The 25,275-nt window shown below is 43.8% G+C and overlaps 1 protein-coding gene across 1 annotated transcript in view; it reads right to left on the bottom strand.

Moving 5' to 3' along the window:
• Nucleotides 1-25,275, bottom strand: part of LOC126465925 (uncharacterized) — a 405,052-nt gene that overhangs the window by 2,921 nt on the left and 376,856 nt on the right. Inside the window, exons 23-25 of the mRNA XM_050096347.1 lie at nt 22,412-22,540; nt 10,511-10,695; nt 7,024-7,225 (exon numbers count right to left, since the gene is read on the bottom strand). Coding sequence (XP_049952304.1) covers nt 7,024-7,225; nt 10,511-10,695; nt 22,412-22,540 — 516 coding nt within the window. The remainder of the gene's footprint in view (nt 1-7,023; nt 7,226-10,510; nt 10,696-22,411; nt 22,541-25,275) is intronic.

The raw sequence follows: 25,275 nt of genomic DNA, 5'->3' as shown, positions 1-25,275 counted from the left end.
TATAGGCTGCCACTTTCTTCAATACAAAATGTTGTTACTAAATGCAGTCATCAGTCAGTACATTAGGACCACCGACCTCTTATCGATATAAACCCATCCAGGCTATAGCAGTATCACCCAACGAGGAATGACTGCTACCACAGTGCATGTAATATCAGTGCGCGTGCTGCCCTTGTGTAGAATGGGGAAGGTGCGCGATCTATCCGAGTTTGGCCGAAAGCAGATTGCGATGGCCCGGAGGATCGGCACGAGCATTTCGGAAACTGCACGACTTCTCGGGCGTTCAAGGAGTGAGTGTCTTCAACGCGTGCCGGAACCAAGGTGAAACCACGCCCAGACGTCGTGGGGTTCGGCGGCCACCCCTCATTACAAATGTCGGACGTCGTAGACTGGGCAGACTGGTAAAACAGAACAGGCGCCGAACTGTGGCGGAATTAATATCAGAGTTGAAGCAGGACAGAGTACAAGTGTGTGTGAACACACAGTGCACCCAACAGTTCTACCGATGTGCCTCTGCAGCCGACGACCCACACATGTGCCAATGGTAACACCATGACATCGGCAACTGCGACTGAACTGGGCATGTGACCATTGGCGCTGGACGTTGAGGCTGTGGCAGAGCGTTGCATAGTCTGATGAATCTTGATACCTTCTTCATCCTCCCGACGGAAGGGCGTGAAACTGTCGTCTTCCAGGCGAACAGCTCCTTGCCACAGTACTGGAAAACGGTGAAAAGCTCGCGGCTTTTGGGGGACATTCACATGGGTATCCACGCGTCCAGTAGAGCTCGTGCAGGGCGCCCTGATGGCCAAGGAGTATCGTACACTGGTTGCAGACCGCGTACAACCCTTCATAACAACCATGTTTCCCGACGACAGTGAAATTTTTCAACAAGATGCGCTATGTCACAAGGCCAGGAGAGTGTTGGAATGGTTCGAGGAACACAGTGGCTAGTTTTGATTCATGTGCTGTCCCCCAACTCGCCAGACCTGAAGCCGATCGAACACATCTGGTATGTGACTGAACGTGTCGACAGAGCTCATCGCCCCCCTCCTCGGAATTTACGGGAATTAGGTGACTTCTGTGTGCAGGTGTGGTGTAACTCCTTCCAGCGACCTACCAAGGCCCCAGTGCTTCCATGCCACAAACCGTCGTTGCTGTTACCCATGCCAGTGGTGGACATACTGGCTATTAAGTAGGTAGCCATAATGTTCTGGCTGATCAGTGTATGTACTGAAATGCACAGTCAAACTGGTCTCGAATTTCATCCACGACCTACTTCAAAAAGAGACAAAATACTTCAGTGTGTTACAATTTACTAATTGCTGTACGCTCCCACCTGTCGTCCTCAGATCTGAATGCAGCACTCAAGACGTCTGTGCACTGTGTTTCGAATTATTTCACTGCTCCTCCTGGAAAAGCCTGATAAGGTTGCACAACTCGCTGTTCCTGTTCTTCAGCCATATCAACAGAACTACTTTACTTCTGACACGACCCCAGACAGAAAAAAATCCGGAGGAAATGTGTCACATGATGTTGGAAGCCAAGGCAAAGGCCCTCTTTACCTATTCATTTCGGACCATATTAACACGTTAGCAGTTGTCTTACCTCAGCAATAAAATGTGCCACTGACCAATAATACATACGAGAGTTATTCGGAAAGTAAGGAACGATCGGTCGCGAATTGGAAAATACAGTGAAAATCTGATGAAGCTTTGCACAAATGCGTTGGACACCGTGTCGAGTACGCCTGTCAGTTCTGAGCTCACAGTGAGAACGTAAAGATGGCTAGAAATTAGCGTCTCCTGCCAAGTATGAGGGCCTGGTGGAAGATTTCGCCTGAAGCTATGCAATCCACATAGCATAACTGTCATGCAGTTCGTTCTACACGACAATTCTTGGCCGCACTCTGCAGGGGCAATGAAGATGCTCCTGCAGCTTTTCCGAAGATAAATGTTTGATCACCCACAATACAGCCTGTAGTTGTCTATCCCTGAGGTTCAGCTCTACTCAAATGAACCACTGGCTGTGAAGAAAATATTTTGAAACAGACAATGAGCTGCAGTCCAGAGTAGAAAATTGTCGAAAAGCTCTGAGGGCTGTCTTCTATAACGAGGGAATTGAAAAGTTGATAGAACGCTACGACAGATGTATATGTATGAACGGCGACTGTGCAGAGAAGTAACTGGAAGGTGCAGCTAACCGTTGCAAGTAAAACAGTTTTGATTTTCACTGTGGTTTCCTTACTTTCCGAATAGCCCTCGTATATCACATTCCTCACCGTTGCAAAGTGAAACATTTTTTTACAAGCAGTCTGCATAGTGCTTGATGGCCCTTGTCCGTCAGTATATGAGTACCTGATCTCTGTTTAGCTGTGGTTGTTCCTTGGCGTTTCCATTTCGCCATCAGCAACAGTCTACTTTGGCAGATTTAGAAGCGCTGAAACATGCCTGACAGCTTTGTTACTCAGGTGACATCCAGTGACTAGTCCACATTCGAAGTCACTGGGATCTCCTGAACAACTCATTCTGGTGGTGCTGTTTCTCTTCTGACAACACAATACTCCCCGTTTCCTTTTGTACTGATGAGTCCGATTTACGTGACATCTGATGGTCAATTCCATATTACATAGGGATGTCCGGAGACTTTTGATCAGATAGTCTGCTCGTGACTGGTTCGCCGCATCAAACGAGCAGCCATTGCTTATGGTAAGGAGACTGCAACAGATACTTGGACAAGTGTTTGAACCCAATGGAACTCAATGATTGTACACCGTAGGTAGTTGTTGGGAGAACTGCGCCTGATACATCCAGAATGTCAACAAATCCAAATTTAGTGAGACAAGTGCTTCGAGCATTGCTGTGCTCCCCAGCACACACCTGCCGCTTTCCCCGTCGCTTGCAACACGATATTGAACACCCCCTAAGTACTACCACCAGACCTGTCTCTCATTGAAAATCGTCTCCCTTGAACAACTCATGAACCTCTACGGTCGTCCCTATACACGATGTAACGACTCCAGGACTAAGCCTTTTCAGTTACACAGTACTAATTAAGCAAAAACATGAGTGGAGCAGTCTTCAGCTGCAGTACCAATAAATCTCAGCGACGTTTAGAAATTTCTCGCGTAACTTTGTTTTCTTTTTGAACAAATGAAGATTCTTACAGACTAATATATCACTCTCTGGCTTTCTTGCTGTGGCAGTAGACGGACGTATCTGTGTGGTCTACCGCTAAGCGGCACATTATTATTGTGGATAAGCAGTTGTCGTCCTTCAAATAAACTAGGTGATTTTAAAAAAGTTTTATTTATTAATCACAAATGCGACGGGACACGATCTAAAGTTCTCTAGTGCTAAAGTTATAGTATCAGCTAAGACTACAGCAGAGAAGAAAGCGACGGCAAGGAGACAAGAGGTCAAATTTTACCTACTTTCCACCGAAGTTCAATTGCCTTCATGCAGAATAAGCGGTTATTAAAAATAGTGAAACTAGTGATACAGATAATCGGTCTATAACTGTATGAAACGCCGTAAGTCGTGTAGCTTTACACTCCAAATCAGGCAACAAAGATTTACTTGTATGATATCATTCCTTCAGTTTCTTCACTTTTTAATGTGTAACTATCGTAATTTAAGTATATGGTACGGGTGATACATCCAACTCAAAAAATGGTTCAAATGGCTCTAAGCACATCGGGACATCTGAGGTCATCAGTCCTCTAAACTTAGAACTACTTAAACCTAACTAACCTAAGGACACCACACACCTCCATGCCCTATTCAGGATTCGAACCTGCGACCGTAGCAGCAGCGCGGTTCCAGACTGAAACCCCTAGAACTGCTCGGCCACAACGGTCGGCTACATCAAACTGCAAGATATAACTTGCTATATTTTGTGAATTGAGAGTTCAAAATGGCTCTGAGCACTATGGGACTTAACATCTGCAGTCATCAGTCCCCTAGAACTACTTAAACCTAACTAACCTAAAGACATCACACACATCCATGCCCGAGGCAGGATTCGACCCTGCGACCGTAGCGGTCACGTGGTTCTAGACTGAAGCGCCCAGAACTGCACGGCCACACCGGCCGGCTGAATTGAGAGTCAGTTGCTACAATAGACTCGATCAATTCGGCCGTTTTGCACCCACATCGTATTATTTATCTCCCTTGCAGTGGAGTCACACACGTCTAACCAGTTTCTCATCAATACTACTTAATAAGAACTATTTGTTGATGACGTTTGGCATATTAATGACTGATAATCAGGGAGTAGTACAGATTGCATTTCTTGTCACTTTGTGAGGTAGGACATGGCCTTTCAGGTTTCGACACAGCTTGATATCGACTATTATTAGGGTGAAAACTTAAGGAAATTGCTTTTCCTGTCACCTAGTAGTTTGCTTCACAAGTTCAAAATGGCTCTGAGCACTATGGGACTTAACATCTGAGGTCATCAGTCCCCTAGAACTTAGAACTACTTAAACCTAACTAACCTAAGGACATCACATACATCCATGCCCGAGGCAGGATCCGAACCTGCGACCGTAGTGGTCGCGCGGTTCCAGACTGAAGCGCCTAGAACCGCTCGGCCACTCCCGAAGGCGCTTCACAAGTATTCTCGACACAGGGGTGGAGAACATTTCGGAGGAGAGAGCGTGCATGCATGCTAAGATGGAAGAGACTTTAACGTTTGATGAGGTATTTACGTTTTACAAAGGCAGTTTCTGACTGCTGTCCTCATTTTTACAAGCAAAGTGTTGGCAGTTAAAAAATGGACGGAGAATCTTCTTTGTATGTGGTTCCGTAACTTGCGACTGGCTTGGCTTGAAAAAAGAAATCCTCTACCAGCAACACGTCCTCTTGAGGTCGATACACTATAGACGCCAGGTTGACCTCACGTCACGCTACAGCCCATAAAGCATTCTCCCATGTAATATGAACGATGACCTTCTCACTAGACGTCAATGGAAAGGGTCGTCGAAAACACGTCACATAAAGAATTCCCCACAAGAATGAGCGAAACGTTGGGGAAATAGTAGAACTACATGTCAGTACTGCAAAATCCTTTGTCACGATCTGATGCTAACTTGTTGTTCGAGCTATAATTACTTACGTCGGTGCATTTTATGCTTCTGTGAGTTAACATTCTGTATGTTACAGGTACTCACTAGTGATAGATTGCTGTCGTTGCATCTTTTCTATGACCGTTTCGCAAGTGTAAGTGCTGCCATTTCTAAATGAGACATATTATTTCGATCTTATAACACATAGTAAAAAGAGGAGGTTACACTTGCCCTGTTTACAGCGTAAAAATACTCGTACATTGTATATGGGGATTCTCGTGCAGTTTTTAGTGTCTTTTGAGATGGGCGTCATCCGAAAGATTACTCCAATTTACACACTCCGTCGAACGTAATATAAACCTCACGTGCCGCTTGCTTCAGAGGCTTTGATTGCCACGGAGAGTGAAGCACATTTGTAGGAGGAACCCCATTAAATGGCAGCGACTACTGCACAGTATATTTTCACTTCGTAGTTCATCGTCACGTATACAAAAGAGTTATAGGTCCGTTACTGAATTTGTTCCATGAAGGTCGCCATTCTGTCGCGAAATTATTATACTTCCATTAAAAAACAAAGTAAACTATTGACTGTGTATAGGTGATTAATTAAATTACAGAACGCATTTGGTTTTTTAATGAGCACCTGGTCACTATTTGTTTAGTCGTGGCTGATGGTCTGGGGTAAACTGCAGGCCTGGATAGCGAATGGTATCGAGACCGAATCCCGATCGAAACACGGAATTTTCAAGCTGCCTATGACCTAGTCCTCGCCTCTCAGTGATGTGAAGATTCACTAGGAACGGTCCAACGTTAAACTATACTATCCAGTTCCCAAGCATCATTACTGGGATAGCATTGCGATACGCACGAAGCCGGTGTGGCAGGCAACTGAAATCTTGCATTAGGCTGTTGAGCAATATAATGTTATTTTATTAACCGCCTATCAACCTTTTGAGATGAAAAAGTTAGGCGACTGGTGTAAATCTCATCAGACTCCATATTAAATACTTAATATAGTAAAATATCCGAATTTTCGCCACGTTGTGCCGGATTTCCTCGGGGCAGTAAAGTAAATCAAAGAGAAGTTTAGTGCGTGAATTAAAATACAGGAGAAGAAATAAAAACTTTTAAGAGGTAAGAGGTTATAAGATGAACAATACAATATGAGTAATGGAATGTAGTAGAATTAAATCAGGGAATTTGTTTAGGAAACCAGATACTAGAAGTAGTGGATGAGTTTCCCTATTTGGGGGTGGAAGAAACATTAACGATAGCCGAAGTAGTAGGATGTAAACTGAAGACTTGCAATAGCAATAAAAAGAAATTTGTTAACATCTAATATAAATTTAAGTGTTAGGAAGGACTTTCTTAAGATAACTGTCTCGTGTGTTGCCTTGTGCGGAAGTAAAACGTGGACACTAAACAGTTGAGACCAGAAGAGAATAAAAGCTTTTGAAAATGGTGCTACAGTAGAAGATTAGGTATGTAGAAGGGATAAATCGTGAATAAGGGCTTAGTCAGAAGGAGGAGGAAAGAAATTTATGGCACAAGTTGACTGAAAGTAGGGATGCCTTCACAGGACGTATCCTGAGGCTTTAAGGAAAGGACTGTTTTGGTGCTAGACGGAACTGTGTGTGTGGTTCAGATGGTTCAAATGGCTCTGTGCATTATGGGACAACATCTGAGGTCATCAGTCCCCTACAACTTAGAACTATTTAAACCTAACCAACCTAAGGACATCACACACATCCATGCCCTAGGCAGGCATCGAACCTGCGACCGTAGCAGTGGCTTGGTTCCGGACTGAAGCGCCTATAACCGCTCGGCCACCGCGGCCGGTACCTGTGTGTGTGGTAGGGGCGGAATACTACTGCTACTACTACTACTAATAATAATAATAAAGCGTAACAACAACAGAGAGAGTTTGGAAGAAGCGTTGAAGTAAGTGAACTCACCACCCAGTTGGACCAGATACCACGTTCATTGGCAATATCGTTCCATTCACTGACGACGCGGACGAACTCCTCTGCTGTGGAGCGACCGTTGAGGTCGGTGATAAGCAGGAAGTTGAAGGACAAGTGCGCACCGGGGTTGGTGGCGTTGCCATAGTAACCCAGCACCTCATCCAGCGTTCCTCCCGCTTCCGTCACCATCACCCTGGCACAGCCATTGGAAACACACCTCAAAGAACAGCACGAGTAGCAGAGCTACTGCTGTGGCAGTTTTTGTATGCCCATGTCATACCAGCTCACTGCCATGCTGTTCAGAAAGTTATGAACATCTTCTTTCACCTCGTCGTCGGAGCTGTATCGCTGGGACCATAATTAACGCTGACAGGTACTGTGAGACTCTGAAAAAACTCAAACGGGAAATTCAGAACCGGTGAAGAGGAATGTTGAGCAAGGACGTACACATTCTCCATGACAACGCTAGCCCACACATCGTTCGGTAAACCGTTGCTCTCTTGCAACAGTTTCAGTGGAAGATAATCACCCACCCACCCTACAGTCGTGCCTTGGCGCCCAGTGACTATCACCTGTTCCCTAGGTTAAAAGAACATTTGGTCGGAAAGCGTTTCAGCTCCGACGACGTGGTGAAAGAAGAGGTTCATAACTTTCTGAAAAGGCGAGCTGGTTTGACATGGGCATACAAAAACCCGCCACAGCGTCTACAAAAATGCATCGACAGCAGTAGTGATTATGTCGAAAAATAGCTAAGTGTTCAAGTTCTAAACTGATGTAAACCATTGTAGAAATAAACATGTGTATGTACTTATAAAAAAAGTAGAAGACTTTACTTTTGCAAGACCGCTACGGTCGCAGGTTCGAATCCTGCCTCGGGCATGGATGTTTGTGATGTCCTTAGGTTAGTTAGGTTTAACTAGTTCTAAGTTCTAGGGGACTAATGACCTCAGCAGTTGAGTCCCATCGTGCTCAGAGCCATTTTTTTTTTTTTTTTTTTTTTTTTTTTTTTTTTTTTTTTTTTTTTTTTTTACTTTTGGGATTAAATGTTTCTTGCGCTATAAGCAGTGAGAAGATTTACGGACCTTCCTTTTTTTTCTGAGTCAACTATAACTGGCATATCGTACCTGGACATGTTTCAGCATTATCTAATGTCTCAATTACAATAATATATGGGCCCAGAATTTATTTTCCAGCTAGATGGCGCACCGTCACATTATCATCGTGAAGCAGTCGCGTATCTCTGTAGGATTGAGCCGTCTTGGACTGCACATGATGGTACAATATCCTGGTCACCACTATCACCGGGATTACCGCAAACAGTGTTCTGTGCATGGTGTTACATTAAAGACAGAGAGCGTGTTCCTCCGCTTCCGGGAAACCTCGACGAGTTGCGACCACATATAACACAAGAAGTTGCCACCGTATATCAAGACTTGCTTCAAAGTATTTAGCAGGAAACTGATTACAGATGCGACATTTGTCGTGTTACAAAAGGTGGCCACACTGAACATTTCTAGATAAAACTTGAAGATATACTGCGTTCAGTGCTTTATCAGACATTTCCGTAAATTATTCATTTTTGTATAACTGCCTTATTAACATCCTACACTTCTGAACATGGTTGTTCTTCAGCAACCATATATTAGTTTCAATATCAGATTAAATAGACAACCAGATGCACATAACGTTCTCTACTTCCGCGTCTGAGGAGTGCTACATTACGCTGTCTTTGTGTCGCACATCTTTGTGATTGCACATTACAAGAATTTTCACTAATATGTAATTATTTACACAAAACAAAGGTAAGTGAAATAAAAAAGACAAAAAATCACAATTACATTATTATTATGCACAGACCCATCTGAGGTCACGCGTCACTTACGTTATAGCAAAATACAAAAAGACCTGAACAACTCCTGAAATTTCGGCGGCGCAGTTTAGGTTCATCTGGTAGTATAATAGGAACAAAACATCTCACGTACCTAGCATTCTAGCTGTTCCAAATATAAAGCGAAAAACATTCTCCACCCCACATGTGGAACCCCTATTCAGTATTCTACGCACATTACAGTTTACTGCCGCCTGTGAGAGAAAACTGAGGCAGCTCATTTTGTCATCCCTCTAACTTTCTCCTCCATTTATAGCTGGTGTCGAACTACCCAACTACTTCCTGCGGTCCGCAGCTCGTGATCGTGCGGTAGCGTTCTCGCTTCCCACGCCCGGGCTCCCGGGTTCGATTCCCGCCGGGGTCAGGGATTTTCTCTGCCTCGTGATGACTGGGTGTTGTGTGCTGTCCTTAGGTTAGTTAGGTTTAAGTAGTTCTAAGGACTGATGACCATAGCTGTTAAGTCCCATAGTGCTCAGAGCTATTTGAACCATTTTGAACTTCCTACGTTCCTATTTTTCTCTCTCACATCTCGTCCCACGCGTCGATTTTTGCCACGGTCCACATTCTAAAACAACTTGCCTGTAAATTATATTAGTTATTCCACTTTTCAAAAACCAATATGTTCATAATTTTTCGCTGTTGATGTCACAATAATTTTGTTTTTGTTTTTCGTTTTTGTTATTGTTCGCTGCGTTTCGTCGTAGCGGACGCCGCATGACATCCCTTGCAGTTCGTTGTTGATCCCTTCACTCAGGTCTCTTTTTTTTTTTCTTTTTTTTTTTTTTTTACAAAGAGCAGCCAGCTCTCTTGACCGAACACGCAGAGCAACCGTGCCGGCGCCATCTCTCCATCTGAGCTACCCAAGCACGATTCACGGCCCATCCTCACAGCTTACTTACGCCGGTAGAGCACTTGCCCGCGGAACGCAAAGGTACCGAATTCGAGACTCGGTCCGGCACTCAGTTTTAATCTCCCAGGAAGTTTCATATCAGCACACACTCCGCTGCAGAGTGAAAACCTCATTCTGGAAACATCCCCCAGGCTGTGGCTAAGCCATGTCTCCGCAGTATCCTTTCTTTCAGGAGTGTTAGTTCTGCAAGGTTTCTAGAAGAGTTTCTGTGAAGTTTGGAAGGTAGGAGAAGCTGTGAGGACTGGCGTTCTTGGGTAGCTCAGATGGTAGAGCACTTGTCCGCGGAAGGCACAGCTCCTGAGTTCCAGACTACGACGGCACACAGTTTTAATGTTCCAGCAAGTTTAATTTCTGCGTATTAGATTTCGTACCAAGTAAATAATATATATTGCAACACGTAATCAATTTAATGATAAGATATCAAGGTAAGATACAAGAGACAGAATTATGATCATTACCGGGAAAATTAATAACTAATAAAACGACGGGATTATCATACTTGTGACTATTTCTTACAGAAACGAATTGTCTCCTGTTCGCCACACGTAATTACGACTACCATATGATTTCATATGACATAAAATTTAAGTTTGGCAAATAAGGGAGATGCTTCCTGTTTGCTAAAACTGTACGCATCAGTATTAATACCTGTAAATGCTGGTCTCCAAGTTGTTACTTACTTTTCTTCGTACTCGTCCAGCACTGTGCGGAATTCCTCGACCACTACGTATGTTTCCGGTTGATGCAACATGGGGTTAGGTTCGCCGTTTGTAATATTTGGGAAACCTTCCGCTTCCACAAGGCAGATAACGGCATCCATACGAAAGCCATCCACTCCTTTATCCAACCAGAACCTCAAAACATTCTGCAAAAAACGTACCTTTAAATGTTTTCCTACGAAAGGAAATAACAGGTAACAGTTCTTACCATTTATACTTTTTAGTGGTCTTGTCTAAAGGGCTGACTGAGCACGTCTCTCCAGAAACAAAATTTGTAATTTTATGGACAAAGATGAAGGAAAGAGGGACGAATCGGTCCCACGGCCTTTTTATGTACACTTGCTCTTTCCGGACTCTGGTGAATGAATCCAACTCTACAATGGTTCATTTTGTTATAAACAGTATGATAAAGTCCCTGTTTTGCAATAATTTCTTTATTTATCAACAGAAATAAATTAGTGTACTTGTGCTTGTTAAATTCACTGTCTCAAATACTTACAATTCTCGACAGCATTAAGGTTAAGTCACAAGCATAAGCAACTATACTGGTAATAAGTGCAAGACTTAAAACATTTTGAGTTGGATCACCAGTCAGTCCGACGACCATTGTTTCGCATTTATCACTTTTTTCATTTCTGGCAATGATTTGTTAATGATAAAAATGAGAATTTGCTCCATGTTATGGTGTCGTTTCTAAAAAACAATAAAATATGCGTAAGTTCAAGTTTAAAATATTCGGGGTTCGATCCCCAGTCTGTCTGGGGATCATTGTTTTGTAATTTATCTCTTGTTTCAGTTCTGAAAATGATTTATTAATGTGAAAATGTGAAGTCGCTCCATTATATGGAGTCGTCATTGATTGGGGAAGTCATTTCTATGTTCAGAAAAAGGCAAAGACAGCCCATCTCCAACAACAGTTTGTCTGTTAACATAATGTGGTTTTCAGGTTTCAAGAGAAGGAGTTTTACCTTTTTATGTTACACCGAAAATTAGATTTGTAGCAGTTGTTTTATACTGTGGAAAATCCAGAAACCTTATTTCATGTATGTAAGTGCCGATTACTTACGAGACATAGCAAGCTTAGTGTCAGTTAAATGTTTCCTAAGAATACAATTGGCCAGAGCCAACACTTTTTTCTTGATACAAAGAAATGTGTGTTTTGCATTATTTTTAATTTATTTTTCCATATTTTCAGCGTCAAAACTAACAATATTACTGTGTCTAAATTAAATAACCATCTTACGTTTCTATACCATTCTAAGCAGACTCATCCTCACAGAAAACATAACGTGATTACATCATACTATACACAAAACCAGACGTACACGTAATTCGTCGTTATGACTTTGACAGTGTTATTCCAATGCATTCAGAACTTAGCAGCAGGTCTGAAACAGCTTTGACTTCTCTTCATTCCTGATCCTGCGATGCACACACAGATACGATAATTTCTAGAGACTGTTGTTTACAGATGTATGAATAGCGTCTGTCGAAAACAATGACTCGCGTCAATCACTTGAACTTCACGTGCTATCTGTCCATCTGTCCATCTGCAAGTGAAGTGGCGTTAAACCTCCGCTTCCAGAAATATGATCCGTGATGAACGGTAGCTGATACTGTTCGTGATAGGTGACTGCGACTCCTGCCATCAAATTGCTGTCCTCGGATATTGATTTTGGGAGTGTGGTATTCCCTCGTGGTACACTCTTGAAATGGAACCACAGGGAAACTTCAGTGCCTTCGAGACACCATAGATAGCAACCGAGGTAAGTGGCGCTGTGGTATGCACACTGGACTCGCATTCGATAGAACTACGTTTTAAATCCGCGTCCAGACATCCTGACACAATTTCCTCTATTTCACTAAATCGTTCCAGGCAAATTCCGGAATGGATTCTTTGAAAAGGGCATGACCGACCTTCTTCCACATCCATTTGTGTTCCACGCTTGTGCTCCATCTGTGATGATCTTCCTGTCGACGGGACGTTAGTAGGATGGCGGAGCCGGTGCGAGTGCAGTTTCGATACCAAATTTATATACAAATAAATTATACGAATTAATTATTTGCTCAATTAATTAACCCCGTCCCCCGCTCTTGGATGCGTCTCGGATTTTCCCCAGCCGCCGTCTCCACCCCGTCCCCCTTCCTTCGCCTCCCCTTCCGCTCCCCCTCAGTCCAACTGCCCTATTGGCGGTAATTTCGAATTTTTGCAGGAATAGAAATTGCCGGGAAATTCAAAATGGCAGGTGCACTTTCCGGGACTCGAACCTCGTTCCTCCTGATCAGGAAACCCCCGGGGGGGGGGGGGGGCGGGTACACGCCCCGACACACAGAAACGGTCAGTCTCGCTTCAGCTGCAAGAAAGAAAGGTTAGGTTACCACAATGAGATTTTCACTCTTCAGCGGAGTGTGCGCTGATATGAAACTTCCAGGCAGATTAAAACTGTGTGAGGGACCGAGACTCGAACTCGGGATCTTTGCCTATCTCGGGCAAGTGCTCTACCAACTGAGCTACCGAAGCACGACTCACGCCCGGTACTCACAGCTTTACTTCTGCCAGTACCTCGTCTCCTACCTTCCAAACCTTACAGAAGCTCTCCTGCGAACCTTCCAGGACTAGCATTCCTGAAAGAAAGGATATTGTGGAGACATGGCTTAGCCACAGCCTGGGGGATGGTGCGTGAATCGTGCTTGGGTAACTCAGACGGTAGAGTACTTGCCCGCGAAAGGCAAAGGTCCCGAGTTCGAGTCTCGGTCCTTCACCCAGTTTTAATCTGCCAGGAAATTTCATATCAGCGCACACTCTGCTGCAGCGTGAAAATCTCTTTATGGAAACATCCCCCAGGCTGTGACTAACCCGTCTCTCCACAAGATCCTTTCTTTCAAGAGTGCTAGTTCTGCAACGTTCGCAGGAGAGCTTTTGTAAAGTTCGGAAGGTAGGAGACGAGATACTGGCAGAAGTAAAGCTGTGAGGACGAGGCATGAGTCGTGCTTGGGTAGCTCAGATGGTAGAGCACTTGCCCACAAAAGGTAAAGGTCCCGAGTTCGAGTCTTGGTCTGGCAGACAGTTTTAATCTGCCAGGAAGTTTCAAGGTTAGGTTAGTGTGGTTTATTTATTTTGGGTGGGAAATGAAGTAATAATCAGTTATAATTATGTAATTAACGATAAAGGTCGTTGCTTATTTCACAATTATATCCATAGCGCTCTAAACGCTGAAAGGCATAATCAGTCTTAAATGATGATGATGATGATGATGATCCATAGCGCTACACAAGGAGTGCCTAAAATCACAATGTACCTCAAAAATTGACGATGTGATGCAACGTGTTATCCTGCTGGAAAAAGATAGTAGCAGATGTTGTCGAAATAAATACTAACTTTACATAGGATGATACCTTTACCCACAAGTCGAATCGAAATAAATCTCTCTGCTCCACTTGTGAATTGGCGAGATAAAACTTGCAATGGAGGTTACTACCTTTATTTTTGGTGGGAAATGTGTTCAAGTGATGAGATGTTGGTGGTGGACAGAGAAGGGCTTAACAAGTGTGTTACCTGTGAACGTTTTAGCTGAGGACTGTGTCTGTAGCCTCTTACATGAGGAATGGTGCTGATAACCGAGGGGAGCGTAGCTAGCAAATAATGGTAACGCACTGGGAGGACTGATGAGGCATCTCGTAACTCATAGAGACTATTGCCTGTGCTGGATCTGTTCGTGTTTATGAAATGGCTGATCAATCAGCAGTGCAAGAGATGATTTCGGGCGTCCACCGCCATCCATTTCTACTGACTGTGTGCGTGTGTGTCTCGTTATTTGACGTCGGAGTTCGCTGCAGCGCCTTCCGGTGCGTTGCTCGACAAACACCCTGCAGCCCTGGTGTTGTGAATTCAAATAAACTGTGCTCTCTTTATTTCTCGACAACTTCATCCTATTCTACTGCCCCAGAGATGTCACCTTGGTATAGCTGTGCGCAACTTGCGCGCTGATACATAGTAAGAACGGATAGGGCAGCAAACCGTCACTGAAGTGTAGGAAGCTCTATACACATTACCACAACTGATCTAAAATGCTTCATTAGTCTAATTAGACATCAAAATTGTCGTGAAAAATGTAACCAGCGCTCGTAAACAAATGGTTCAAATGGCTCTGAGCACTATGCGACTTAACTTCTGAGGTCATCAGTCGCCTAGAACTCAGAACTAATTAAACCTAACTAACCTAAGGACATCACACAGATCCATGCCCGAGGCAGGATTCGAACGCGCGACCGCAGCAGTCGCTCGGCTCCAGATTGTAGCGCCTAGAACCGCACGGCCACTCCGGCCGGCAGCTCGTAAACAACTGGTCATAATGCAAGACATGTACTGGGAGATGAGAAAAATTATTAAAATAACACAACTACCATAAAAACCGATCCCAAAAGGTAGCACTAGCAGGGAGGGGTGGCAGTTGCACGTTTGTTCACCTCGATGTGCGATCATGAACTAACCAGCTCGGAGCCAGACACAGCAGGATGCCGTGGTTTCTTCTTATTACTGGAAAATCTAGACAATCTTGTTACAAAATACTGGTAATATAATTTGCACAGAGGATGTTACGGTCTTTAGCAGGAGGAATTTAAATGCGCTTACACCCCCTACAGAACCGTTTTGCGAAGACTATTTTGCTTTTTGCAGGGCTGTAGCATTGTCGTAAAAACGTACATGTGGTTGAAATCTAGACGTCGCGACTGGTAATAAACATGCGGAGTATTTATACACTCCTGGAAATTGAAATAAGAACACCGTGAATTCATTGTCCCAGGAAGGGGAAACTTTATTGACACATTCCTGGGGTCAGATACATCACATGATCACACTGACAGAACCACAGGCACATAGACACAGGCAACAGAGCATGCACAATGTCGGCACTAGTACAGTGTATATCCACCTTTCGCAGCAATGCAGGCTGCTATTCTCCCATGGAGACGATCGTAGAGATGCTGGATGTAGTCCTGTGGAACGGCTTGCCATGCCATTTCCACCTGGCGCCTCAGTTGGACCAGCGTTCGTGCTGGACGTGCAGACCGCGTGAGACGACGCTTCATCCAGTCCCAAACATGCTCAATGGGGGACAGATCCGGAGATCTTGCTGGCCAGGGTAGTTGACTTACACCTTCTAGAGCACGTTGGGTGGCACATGATACATGCGGACGTGCATTGTCCAGTTGGAACAGCAAGTTCCCTTGCCGGTCTAGGAATGGTAGAACGATGGGTTCGATGACGGTTTGGATGTACCGTGCACTATTCAGTGTCCCCTCGACGATCACCAGTGGTGTACGTCCAGTGTAGGAGATCGCTCCCCACACCATGATGCCGGGTGTTGGCCCTGTGTGCCTCGGTCGTATGCAGTCCTGATTGTGGCGCTCACCTGCACGGCGCCAAACACGCATACGACCATCATTGGCACCAAGGCAGAAGCGACTCTCATCGCTGAAGACGACACGTCTCCATTCGTCCCTCCATTCACGCCTGTCGCGACACCACTGGAGGCGGGCTGCACGATGTTGGGGCGTGAGCGGAAGACGGCCTAACGGTGTGCGGGACCGTAGCCCAGCTTCATGGAGACTGTTGCGAATGGTCCTCGCCCATACCCCAGGAGCAACAGTGTCCCTAATTTGCTGGGAAGTGGCGGTGCGGTCCCCTACGGCACTGCGTAGGATCCTACGGTCTTGGCGTGCATCCGTGCGTCGCTGCGGTCCGGTCCCAGGTCGACGGGCACGTGCACCTTCCGCCGACCACTGGCGACAACATCTATGTACTGTGGAGACCTCACGCCCCACGTGTTGAGCAATTCGGCGGTACGTCCACCCGGCCTCCCGCATGCCCACTATACGCCCTCGCTCAAAGTCCGTCAACTGCACATACTGTTCACGTCCACGCTGTCGCGGCATGCTACCAGTGTTAAAGACTGCGATGGAGCTCCGTATGCCACGGCAAACTGGCTGACACTGACGGCGGCGGTGCACAAATGATGCGCAGCTAGCGCCATTCGACAGCCCTCTCGCAGTGTCCGGAGCAAGTATGGTGGGTCTGACACAACGGTGTCAATGTGTTCTTTTTTCCATTTCCAGGAGTGTATATATGTGTGTAGAGCTGTCAGCAGTTGTTGCTCGAATGAATAGTTTGCTAACTGTTCGTCCGTAAATTACGCTGCCAGGGAAACACACTCTGTAGGCAGGGAAAAGGGAACTCTTATGGTCCAGGATGCTAAGGGCAGTCGACACACTGTCAACTAACGAATAAATTATTACGAGGGTAAAAAATACCTGAACTCTGCAGTTTGTAAATGTCTTGGCAGGGTTGTGGAAACGAATCAGAGTTGGAATACATAAACAAAAATAGCGAGGCTGATCTGGTAAGCAATAAGAGCATACACTTATGGGAGAAATATCAGATTAACAACAAAAATCAACTCTGTACACGTGTCAACTCCCTGTTACAGAGCCCTATATGATAGAGTGGTACTCAAATGAACGTATAGAACTGTTTCCAGACTTTTGAATTTCCATCAAGTGCGTCACTACATGAACCTGCAGACAGCTCTCTGATGTGTTGTAGCAGCACGCTGAAGTGTTTCCAATGTATCCATCATCTCCACCATTCGTTTAGCCTCATATAGCTACAAAACGAGTGTTATTATACTTTCCATAACCGTTCTATCCACAATGAATGAATGTATATCATCGGGAAGAGGGAAATTCTTAGGACTGTTTATTATATGAGACGTGCAAATACCCTATTATAATACCAAACAACGAATAGCTATGGCAGCATTATGACCATACACATATGGAAAACTATCGAAAGAAATATGAGAAATAACATAAAATCTGTAAAAATTGAGGAAAACCTGGTATGATTATGACAAATGGATGGGAAATACGTAAAATTGAGGGAAATTAGACTAAATATGTAAAATCGCGTAAACCCAGCAAAATTGAGAATACAAAAAATTACTGAAAAAATACCATGAAATGCGTGGAGTTGAAGTGGGTTGAGGGTAACCGGACACTCAAGACTGAGAAAAGCTATGAAATCATGCTCTGTCTGCCGATATAAGTATCACACGGAAGGACTATATTAAAGCAGGCAAAACATATGTATTCCAGTCCAGGTCAGCGTTATCATACATGCAGTTGAATTAGGGTTGGTTCTCACAACAAATGTCATTCCATTAGTATTAAGGAGATGAATAACTGTATTTAATAAAGTTAAGCCATTCCCTAGCGTATTCTGTAGGAGATTGGACAGATGCCACATCTATCTGCCATAATAGTGTGAGGAGGGGGTACTCCAGAGACATGGTATTAAGGTAAAATTGCTATATTATCCTACGCATGAGCAAAACTACCTAACATCAGACCACAACTTCTGAACGCAAGAGGAAGGCTACCAGGATGGTGGTGATGCTTATTTAAACAACAAGAAGACTGTTCCACATAATTTGGCTACTGATCGTGGTGTTAACTGTTTCTTCATGTGCATTTTCGTGTAGTAGGGCGTGGCTGGGAACTTCGTTTTCCCTCGTACTATTTCATAGTAAGGCAAGGCCACATCCGTTAAAACCGCTACTACTACCAACAAGTACGACTGACACGGGAAATCTCACTGACGGTATGTACATTTCTGTCTCAAAAAGTCGCACCTCTGCAAACATACAGGCAATCGCCCCCTCTACCACCTAGCCATATTACTCACAAGTTCCGATTTTGAAAACGTGTGATAAAACTTACAATGATAAAGTATTTATTTACCAAATACTGTTTTGAAAGTCAAGTTTTTAAAACACAATTTCTGATAACCAGAACAATACTTAGTGTAAACAACAGATGCTACCATGTCTGTCCCTGAAGTGATGCCACTTTGTTCCCTACTTTTGTGCTCGATACGCGTCGGCCCAAGTTGGTAGTCTTCCTGATGGTCATGTTTTCAACTGCTGTCACCCGTAATGGTCAAACAACTACACTGTAGCTCATCGCTGAACGTGTGGCCAGTATTAGCTACTAAAGCATTTGGCAATGAACGCCAACGAAAATACGTATTCCTGACCCGTCGAGGTAATGTACAATTCCGACAAAAACAAAACACGATGTGATATGAAACACTGAGTTGTATGTTTAGTAAATGCTTTAGATGTCATATGTCTTCTGTTTATTGAGTAGCTCTGAAGAACCACACGTGATATGAAACTACACTAAACGTAATATTACACGTGATCCCGTATGATGGCGAATAACAATCGTCGAGGATGTTGCCTCGGTTTGTCAATGACTAAGCAAGTAAATCAAGGTTTTTAGTCACTTTACGTCTGTGAACACTTGGCACATACAAGTCACATAACTCGTTTTCACTCATCGTACAACACATCCGCTGTTTTCCTCATAGTAGAGTACTGAAAGATCGCTCAACTGTGGGTGTAGTTGCAGGCCAAGAAAGAGCAATTAATAGAGCCTTTCTTGTAGCTGGAAAAATCTCAAGTTATTTATCAGTATCAATGGTCGACAAAATGTATGGGTATTTGTGCTCTCATTGACCAAAATTCATGAAAAGGGTTGGTTCATATAAGAAGTTGTCAGTATTATAATATTTTTGAGCCACTTTGGCTCTGGAAACACCTCGCTTTGCCGTGCTACAAATTATCAAGCACGTATGTCATGACATACTAAATTTCTTGTGAGAAGTTTCAATGAGAGAAATGCTGGTACCCATTCAACGCACATCAAGATGTCAGATACGTGTAGAAAACTGCGGAGTGAACCTAATCAGTATTGCGATTTGAGAAATCCCGTAAACACAACTTAGAATATTGGCAACCGACATCGAGATCATTGAAGAAGATGTGTCGGAAGTGATTGGATTTACATAAGAGAAAAGGCCGGTGGAGACCTCCACAGAAAATGCTGATGGTTCTGCCGTCTTACCGTGATAGGAGTATGCATACCTTTCCTCGAAATCTGAATTATTTACAAATAGGTTCAGCTGACGAGTTGTGACGAATTGTTTGCTGCCGCCAGCCGCACCAGCCCTGAAAAATGTGAGTGATCGTCGTAGGCTTCAGCCTACTAAAGTCCACTGAGTTAGCATCATTTCGAGGTTGAATGTCGGTATATGTCAGTAGCGTCCGTTGTTTGTAAATAAACATAATACACTAAACTAACTCACCAAGCTTCCTTAAACAGGCTACATTTCATTCAAGCATTATGAAATTGTGAAATTTGGGATTTTCTAAATGTTTACAGACGGCAATCTGTCATTTGTTAATGTGTTAGCAGCAGGATTTCTATAGGAGAGCACCTCTGTCTTTCCTGTGTTCCATCCTCGTCTCCTTTACTCGTTTCACTATAATGTGGATATAAAATTTGTTTTATGTCAGATTCTGTCCTTTTTTAAGCTTCTGCAAGTTTGCACCAGATTACGACTTAAACTAATGTATACTCTGCATTGTCACAACGAACTGTAGTAAAGCATTTCCGGTGTCGAGTTGTTTGTATGAGCTCGTTCCGGAAGCCAATAAATAGAAATGGTGAAACGTGCTCTTGGATGTCTTCAAGTGATGAAGAGAACAAAGCTGTCGTTAAGGTACAGTGCAGTTCGCGTCACTTTCTCTGTACCACATAATGTTCTACGAAACACCGTATTTAGCTATCATTGGAGACTGCGACGGGGAATTTGATTCGGATACGGATGGGGTACGCCAAGGGCTGCCATCCCAATACATCAGAATGCTTCACCGTTGTGGCCCTGCTTGTCCAGACATCCCGGCAATGCCAAATTTTGTCCCGATTTAAAAAAATACTGTCACGAGCTTGGCTCAAGTACTAAAGCAACGCCATCTGTTAGCGCAGTGCCGGCCGGAGTGGCCGAGCGGTTCTAGGCGCTTCAGTCTGGAACCGCGCGACCGCCATGCCTCGGGCATGGATGTGTGTGATGTCCTTAGGTTAGTTAGGTTTAAGTAGTTCTAAGTTCTAGGGGACTGATGACCCTCAGATGTTAAGTCGCGTAGTGCTCAGAGCCATTTGAACCAGTTTGTTAGCGCACCATGTAAATGCAACCTCGGTTAATTTTATTTATGTCAACAAGTTTATTTCGAAAAGGTCGTCTCACAGGCAGAGATATAGCAGCTAGTCTGGCAGAACATGAACACAGTTAGAGGTTGCAGAATTCTGACTCCACCTTGGCTGAGAATGTGCTGAGTGAAGGCCACGACTACCAGCCAGAGTGGCATGCCTTCACTTAGCAAACAAACGCCAAAAACTAAATGTGCGGGAAGCCCTGGAAATAAACAAACATCTAACTCACAGTCCATGTCTAATATCAAATGACTAGACACAACTTAATGCGTCCCCTTTTCTAAGCTTCACATAATCCTCTGAGTTCTTCATTACTTCCCACAATGTCTGTTCCTTCACATTCACCCGGTTTACTGTGTTCATTGAGTTCTTTTATGTTACTGAAATTGTTAAGTCATTCCTTTAATTGGTGCTTGTATTACTTTCCAAGGTTCATTTATGTAATGCAAACTGTTATATAGAAACAGTTTTGACTACAGTGTTAATGTTTTTCCTATTTGATCACTCTATCTTTGGATGTTGCTCAACTTCTTAATTTTCAAAATGCAGTGCCACCACACTCTCAAAGATGGGATTTACTGTATGTTCTCTTAGATTCCTCCATTTCCTGCATTTATTCATTTCTGTTCATCTTATTGGTACTGCTTAAGTTCTTCAGATATTTTGTAGTTACAATTGATTATTCTTCCTTTTAACTGATTTGTATATCACACTCCATGTTTTATACTTCTTAAAGTAGCATTGTCAACTACTACTTTTATTTTATTTTGTTGGTTTTGTTTATTAATATAAACTGTTATGTAGACATTCTTCATCAGTTTTGTGTTGACGTTTTTCCTGTTTACACCGTTTATATTTATTTATGGTTCAAGCGCACCACACTGTGAAAGATATCATTTTCTGTGCCTTTGTGCTTCAATATCCACGTGTAACTTCTTTTCCATGTCGTTTACAAACATTGTGACTACTTTGGCGACAATAGTCAGTAAATGTCTGTTTACGGCTTTGTAAGCCAAAAACGGTTTAACGAAATAAATGAATGCTGTAGAACAAAAGCAAAGCGCTTTTCGTTATGGGCATTAAATTATAGGACCACCATCTGCACATAACAAACCCCTATCAATACAAGCCACCTTCATCTCCAAAGGCTCCATCTTCATTCCCAACGTAATTTGAGTAGCCTTGCCCTCCCAGACCATGATGTCATCCCTGAAATCTACCCCTACCATAAATTACCTTATTCATCTCATCTCACTATCTCCCCCCCCCCCCCCCCCTACACACGCACGTTCCTTATCCCTTGCCCAACTGCCATCCCAGTCATTTCCCAACATCTAATATCTACATCCTACATATCGGTCCATTCCCACGTAGACAGCCAACGTCTTTTTTCCATATAACAACCTTCGCAATATTTCTCACATTCCAGTCCATACCTCAGTTACCGGGAGCCGCCATCACATGCTCGTAACAATTAGAATGTACACTACATCACGAACATCTTGTCATAAACCTTTTGTATTAAAATTTTAGATTATTTAATGCACTGACTGAGGAGGGTTATTTCTACCGTTTTCAGGCCGTCTCCAGTACGAGAAATGTAAATAACTGTTGAATTAATAAATGCTCATGAATTTAGATTTCGATTATTGTTGGCAAATCGATACCACTGAGACTACCAACAAGCCCAGCGTGCTGTTTGCCATTGCAAGGAAGAATAAGTGATTAATGTCACAAAGTGCTCACCTTCATCTCCTCCAAAACGACAGGGTTCCTGTAGTTGAGGTCGGGTTGCTTGTAATGAAACTGGTGCAGGTAGTACTGCTGGCGGGCCTCGTTCCACTGCCATGCAGAAGGCTCGTTGAAACCACCGGGCTGCAATAGAGCATCAAGTGAGGCAAGGCACAATACAGAATTCATCATCCACCAGAAAAATTATATGAAATGCTTGAATCTGTACTTTTGAATAAACTGTTCATTTGCATACACATCTGGCGCACAGGGGAGAAAAATTTTGTTGGTATCTCAAATTTTCTTTAATTTTACCCTGATGGTCACTGCCCAAAAACTAATAACCTTAGCGGACTAAATGTTAGCCGCACCCCTTAAAACAACAGACAGGTCGCTTTGGAGTGCAGTAGATTGTGTAGAACAGTGGTCGTCAAACTGTGGCCAACAGGCCGCACGCGGCCCAAATCCTGTGTTTGCATGGCTCGCGTTTCTCAGTCATATTTTATAATAATATGCATCTAGCAACTAACAGCCGAATACGAAAATGTCAGCTGATGTTAAGAGCTTCGTAAGGATGTAGTTTTCCTGCTCAGTAACAAACAGAAATACACTACTGGCCATTAAAATTGCTACACCACGAAGATGACGTGCTACAGACGCGAAATTTAACCGACAGGAAGAAGATCCTGTGATATGCAAATGATTAGCTTTTCAGATCATTCACACAAGGTTGGCGCCGTTGGCGACACCTACAACGTGCTCACATGAGGAAAGTTTCCAACCGATTTCTCATACACAAACAGCAGTTGACCAGCGTTGCCTGGTGAAACGTTGTTTTGATGCCTCGTGTAAGGAGGATAAATGCGTACCATCACGTTTCCGACTTTAATAAAGTTCGGATTGTAGCCTGTCGCGATTGCGGTTTATAGTATCGCGAGATTGCTGCTCGCGTTGGTCGAGATCGAATGACTGTTAGCAGAGTATGGAATCCGTGGGTTCAGGAGGGTAATACGGAACGCCGTGCTAGATCCCAACGGCCTCGTATCATTAGCAGTTGAGATGACAGGCACCTTATCCGCATGGCTGTAACGGATCGTGCAGCTATGTCTCAATTCCTGAGTCAACAGATGGGGACGTTTTCAAGACAACAACCATCTGCACGAACAGTACGACGACGTTTGCAGAAGCATGGACTATCACCTCGGAGACCATGGCTGCGGTTACCCTTGACGCTGCATCACAGACAGGAGCGCCTGCGATGGTGTACTCAACGGCGAACCTGGGTGCACGAATGGCAAAACGTCATTTTTTCGGATGAATCCAGGTTCTGTTTACAGCATGATGATGGGTGCATCCGTATTTGGCGACATCGCGGTGAACGCACATTGGGTGCCATTGGTTACACGTCTTGGTCACCTCTTGTTCGCATTGACGGCACTTTGAATAGTGGACGTTACATTTCAGGTGTGTTACGACCTGTGGCTCTACCTCTCATTCGATCCCTGCGAAACCCTACATTTCGGCAGGATAACGAACGACCGCAGGTTGCAGGTCCTGTACGGGCCTTTCTGGATACAGAAAATGTTCGACTGTTGCCCTGGCCAGCACATTCTCGAGATCTCTCACCGATTGAAAACGTCTGGTCAATGGTGGTCGAGCAACTGTCTCGTCACAATACGCCAGTCACTACTCTTGATGAACTGTGGTATCGTGTTGAAGCTACATGGGCAGCAGTGCCTGTACACGCCATACAAGCTCTGTTTCACTCAATGCCGAGGCGTATCAAGGCCGTTTTATGGCCAGAGGTGGTTGTTCCGGGTACTGATTTCTCAGGATCTATGCACCCAAATTGTGTGAAAATGTAATCACATGTCAGTGCTAGCATAATAAATTTGTCCAATAAATACCCGTTTATGGTTTGCATTTCTTCTTGGCGTAGCAATTTTAATGGCCAGTAGTGTAGTTACAGAGTCTGTAAAATTTTAAGATGTAATTAATTTTAATCGACGACACTGAATTCGACCATGAATTATGTAAAGCTGGCTGCTTACCACATGGCCAGAGGGGTAAGTAGCGCAGGATGTGAGAGGGGGGTTGTTTTATTGTTTGACTTCGAGTACTGACAACTCACGGAACTGCATGCATTCTACCAGTCAGATGCTATGGTATAAAGTTCTACACAGAAGTGACATGAATTCGTGAATGGGCGTTTTAGAAGCGTTCATCTTCAAATGCCGTAGATATTTGTTTCAGGGAATCTGAAATTAAATTAAGCTTGTTGTAATATAAGGCAATGAGTAGGAGAAAAATAACGTTCAAAACAATCAGTAAACATTTCTGAACGTGTCTTATACTGCATAACTCATTTAAGTATAAGTCCAATTAGTGTTATTAATCAGTTAATCGTCCGCTGACACAGACAGCAGAACAACAGACAGAAAATGAGTGGAACTGTTTAAAAAAACGAGTGAAATGTAGCACACAGCATCGCTACAGTTTGGTAGCTCTGTAGAACCTACAATAAACATCAGTCAGTGGCATAAGCAGGTTATGACGTGGCTGATTTACCTTGTGGACACTCTTTTCTGCAAGGAATTGAGGCCATTATCAAGGCTAGAGGAGCTGTTACACTTTATTAGCATGACATCTCTTGGACGTAACTAATTTTCTGGCTGGTGTGCGTATGGTTCTTAACACATATTGCAGTGAGGGCTCATTATAAGGCTAAGACACTCCAGTATGCATAGCACTTTCCTAACCTGTTATACATGTATGTAAAAGAGAACACATGTGATTATGTCTTGGATACCCTCCGAAACACCTAGATCGATTTCAGCCAAATTTGGCATAGAAACAGCAACCTCCCAAGTATCAGCACT

The sequence above is a fragment of the Schistocerca serialis genome, chromosome 1 (assembly GCF_023864345.2).
Source record: "Schistocerca serialis cubense isolate TAMUIC-IGC-003099 chromosome 1, iqSchSeri2.2, whole genome shotgun sequence".
NCBI classification, from domain to species: Eukaryota; Metazoa; Arthropoda; class Insecta; order Orthoptera; family Acrididae; genus Schistocerca; species Schistocerca serialis.
This window is presented reverse-complemented; position numbering and strand designations above follow the sequence as displayed.